This window comes from Capsicum annuum, unplaced genomic scaffold (assembly GCF_002878395.1).
Source record: "Capsicum annuum cultivar UCD-10X-F1 unplaced genomic scaffold, UCD10Xv1.1 ctg1716, whole genome shotgun sequence".
NCBI classification, from domain to species: Eukaryota; Viridiplantae; Streptophyta; class Magnoliopsida; order Solanales; family Solanaceae; genus Capsicum; species Capsicum annuum.
In genome coordinates, this window is record NW_025822807.1 from 209244 (window position 1) to 213598 (window position 4355).

Sequence of the window (4355 nt, forward strand, 5' to 3'; positions counted from 1 at the left end):
CTACGGTTAGAAATAAAGGCTCATCGATATTATTAATAATAACATATCGATGGTTGAATATAGACATTTGTTTACACTAATATGCAGAAAATAAATCTCAATATATTCATAGTCAATGATGACACTTTCTTTTGAAATATATTTTCATTTTTTCTAACAAGAACGACATAAAGCGAAATGATTCACCATATAAGGTTTACTAAGGATGTTGCCCCGTATTGAGGGGATATTCCTTTTTCTACAGCGAATATCTCATTCATCCTAATTCTAATGAACCTTTCTTACTTTTTGGTGAAAATTAATTTCTTTTTAATGAATACAACAAGATATTCAAAATACTAAAACAAAATATTTGTTACTGGATTTATTTTTAGAACACATTCTACAGATAATTAATTTTATTTTTTTTACTCAAGGAATAGAAATGAAAGCAGATGAAATGCTTTCACAACCCGAATTTACTTAATTATTTTTTTATTAATTTAATTATGTTTTCACATTCTGTTCATAACTACATGAGGCCAAATCTTCCTACTACATATTAAAAAAATTATAGTGATTGATGGTAAAATTAATATGTTGACAAGAAAATGCTAAAATTAATATTGTTAAAATGTCTAGAAAATGTATAAAACAAAATGTGTGTCACGATGGAAAATATCTTCATCTCCCATTCATCATTTTTCTCATCGTCATTACTGAATAAATAATTTCAAATACTTATCATTTTATAAAATTAAGATATACACAAGTAAAATTAACGTAAGAGAGAAAAATTACTAAGTATTCCCTTTGTCCTATTTTATATGTGATCATTTGTTTTTTGATTCGTCTCAAAAATAATATCATCTTTTCTTATTTGGTAATTATTTAATGACATTATTTTCATTTTATCCTTAGTGATCTCATTTATTAAAAAAAAATAACTATAATTTTGTAATCTTTACAAAGTGTCTACTTATTTCTTAAATTTCGTCTCCGATTAAATGACGAGGTAGTAGCTATTTACAAGCTCCGTTACTTTAACTGGATTAACATACTAGCTTGGCTGTCATTTCGTCACTATGAATGTACCTATAAATATGTCTAACCCATGACTCCTTTCTTCATCGTTGAAAAACCTGAACAATTCAAACCTCTAAAGCCTACCATTTTTCCAAATCAATATTTCTCTCTCAAATAATATACTTACTAGTATTTCTTTTATCTATCAATGGCTTTCAAAAATACGCTAGCTCAGCGCCTTTTCAATGCATACAAAACTACCGGTTTTTTCATTTCCGCTTGTCGTATATCTTCATCATCAATGTCCGCCAGAACACTTACCCCTCCTCGTCCTGATAACAAAATCGCCCCAGATAAAGAAGATAATGGAATTTTACGGCGATTAATCCACCGCCGATTTATGTACTCATCTCCGACGACTTCTCTGGAGCTCCGGTCAATACCAACCGGGGAAACTCTCATCGAGAAACTCCGTGAAATGGATATAAGCAGAAGCAGGATCAAACTCGATGGACTCCTGCCGCCACAAGAGTGGGAGGGGAAGTTGACAGTGGCGGATGCGAGGAAGGTGCTAAGGTTATCACAATTGGAGATGGTGAAATTGAGGCTAAATCAGATTGAAAAGAGTTGTATTTCATACTCGGAATTTCTTCAGATTTGCTCTGGAAATTGTTTGAATAGTGAACAGGGCATCGAATTCGCGAAGATTCTAGATGATTCTGGAACTGTAATTGTTCTGGGAGACGTTGTGTTCATTCGGCCTGATCAGGTTGTTTTTTTTTTCACTTTTTCCATTCATCTTTTATTATTACTAATATTTTTACTTTGCTATGCGTAACTGTTTTTTTGACAGAGACGCTTAAAAATAAATTACTACTATGTGACAATTCGTTGGTAATTAGCAGCGTTACATAGAAATAAGTTGCTAATGTTTTGCATTCTCTGTTTGTTAAAGGTTGGGTGTCTACCGAAAACTGATAGTAGCATTTTTCATGTTTTTTTCTCCAGACAGGAAAATGAATCAAAGTTACTCCAGATCTCTGGTGACTTTTGTAAAGGAGTGGACCGGTCGGATCATTTTCAAAGACCCAAAATTTCACCAAAGAATCAAACTTGTTTTGGAGGGTGTTGGTTTTTACATATCTGATTGGGGAGAGAAAATGAGATGCTAAAATTTTAATTGATGGATTGTTGGAGGTTGGTGAGGGTGGTGGATTGTTAAGAGGAAAAGGACATCCAATTATCGTGGAGTCCATGAAAAAGGATTAGCTATCTATTCACAAATCCTCTTTCAAATTGGCCACTAGTCTTTTCTATTACTTGACGATAGACAACTCTTTAGAAAAATAACAAATGAAGTTGGGGAGAATTCGTTTGCGTTGTCATAGAGAAAGCCTCTTATGTCAATTCTAGCAATATTAGTATAATATAATATGCATAACAACGCGTTGGGCAGCCCAGGCCAAATTCTTATTGGAGGAAAGGAGTAAGAGAATCACAAATTTAGGATCTATACAATAGCTAGGGAGATAGTAGCACTTATTGTCACAAAGTAGGTTAGGAAAATGTCAATTTCGAAGCCTATTTCCTATTCCAAATTAATATATACATTTCGTATGTTTTTCCAATGGTGTTATCATTATAATTCTATATACGTCTTTGTTAAAAATATATACAGTATATTTTTTCTATATACACATATTTGAGAAATACTTTTATTTGAAGCAGTGTCGGATGTCGACATAGGTATTGTCAAGTGGAGTTAGTTTTACCCAAATATTTTGGTCCTCTGTTTTTGTTTACAGGTAGTGAAATCCCTACAAGGCCTATTGCCAACGCCCTTGGCGAACACAAATGACCCACAAATGATGGAGGAGTTCAACCAAATGGAAGTGGACAAAGCAATAATTGACAAGAAAGCAGAGTCATTGGTGCGCAGAGAATTATGGTGTGGGCTAGGCTACTTTGTCATTCAGACAGCAGCATTCATGAGATTAACATTCTGGGAACTCTCGTGGGATGTCATGGAACCAATTTGCTTTTACGTTACATCCTTTTACTGCATGGCTGGTTATACTTTTTTCCTTAAGACCTCCAAAGAGCCTTCTTTCGAAGGATTTTTCCAGAGCCGATTTGTCGCTAAGCAAAAGCGACTCATGAAGCTTCGGAATTTCGATCTTCAAAGGTATAACAAGCTCAGAGGAGCTTGTTATCCTCAATTGTCATCGCCTCCTGGAAGAACATTAACGTTTAATTAATCTGATAATTTACATGAACATGCTACTCGGTAGAAGTATTTATTTTCGGAATAGATTATTTTTATCAAGAAGGGAGTGCAAACGAGAAAAAGAGACGCCCGTTTGTCTCTCTGTTTTTTCCTTCTTCCCTTTTTTTTGGGTTTAATTTTAATTTTCAACGTGTCATAGACGGCCAAGGTAAATGCATTGAATAAGAATTCCAATAAAATTGTCAGCCGGGTTATATGCCCCAAGCACTGGAGCCTCGATGGTGCTTAGTCAGAGTCTCATAATCAAATTGTATAATTTAATTAACAACAGCTCCTCAGTGAGAAAAACAAAAAGAAGAAGATATTAGTATTACTACTACTAGTCTATGCGAACATGCATCTGCACGTTTATCACTCACCGTATAAAATTCATATGCCACTAAGAATATGATTGTCGTTTGATTTGAGATAAAGCCGAGTTCAAAACGAATTGAAAAAAGTCGGTCAGAATAAAAGTACCTATAATCGACTTTTAGATAATTTACTAAGTTAAGAAAAATTGAAATTTAGTCTCCCATAATAATTAATAGAACTTGGATTGTAAATTAATAACAACCCTACTAAATCAAAACAATTGCTATTGAAAATTGTCGATAGGATTTGTTGGAAAAAGAAATCTCCCGTAAGTAATTTCAATGAAAGTGTTAATTGGAAGTTGTTTCATGGACTCTTCTCCGATTCTGTTCATTCCTTTAAAAAGAGAATATAAATGTGTGTGTACACACATATAATCTTTTAATTTTGATTTAACAGAAGGATACAATAAAAGTTACTTCACATCATTGGTTTGTTCTCATGGACTATTTCTCAAAATATATATAAACTAGATATTAGAGCCCATGTGAGCACGATCCAATGTGCTACTTTTTAGATATTATATGTTATTTTTTTATTTAAATTTATATAACACTGATTAATATTTATGAAAGTTAATTAGATTTGTTATATATAATTTTAGATGTTTTAAGTTTTAATTTTATTATGATTTATACGACTTTCAACGTAATTTTCAAGTAATATCCCTTCATCCTAATTAATATGATATCGATAAATATTGTAATCT

General features: G+C 32.6%; 1 protein-coding gene across 1 annotated transcript; it reads left to right on the plus strand.

Moving 5' to 3' along the window:
* Nucleotides 1-1086: 1086 nt before the first annotated feature.
* On the plus strand, nucleotides 1087-3496 carry LOC107858703 (calcium uniporter protein 2, mitochondrial). The gene is made up of 2 exons (XM_016703466.2): nucleotides 1087-1774; nucleotides 2811-3496. Exons 1-2 carry the CDS (start codon nucleotides 1214-1216, stop codon nucleotides 3261-3263), a joined length of 1014 nt encoding a protein of 337 aa, XP_016558952.1. The 5' UTR covers nucleotides 1087-1213; the 3' UTR covers nucleotides 3264-3496.
* Nucleotides 3497-4355: the final 859 nt, after the last annotated feature.

Coding starts and splice junctions, on each gene's coding strand:
- LOC107858703 (XM_016703466.2), top strand. CDS start 1,214: ATGGCTTTCAAAAATACGCTAGCTCAGCGCCTTTTCAATGCATACAAA. Junction 1,775..2,810: donor TGTTCATTCGGCCTGATCAG/GTTGTTTTTTTT, acceptor TTTTGTTTACAG/GTAGTGAAATCCCTACAAGG.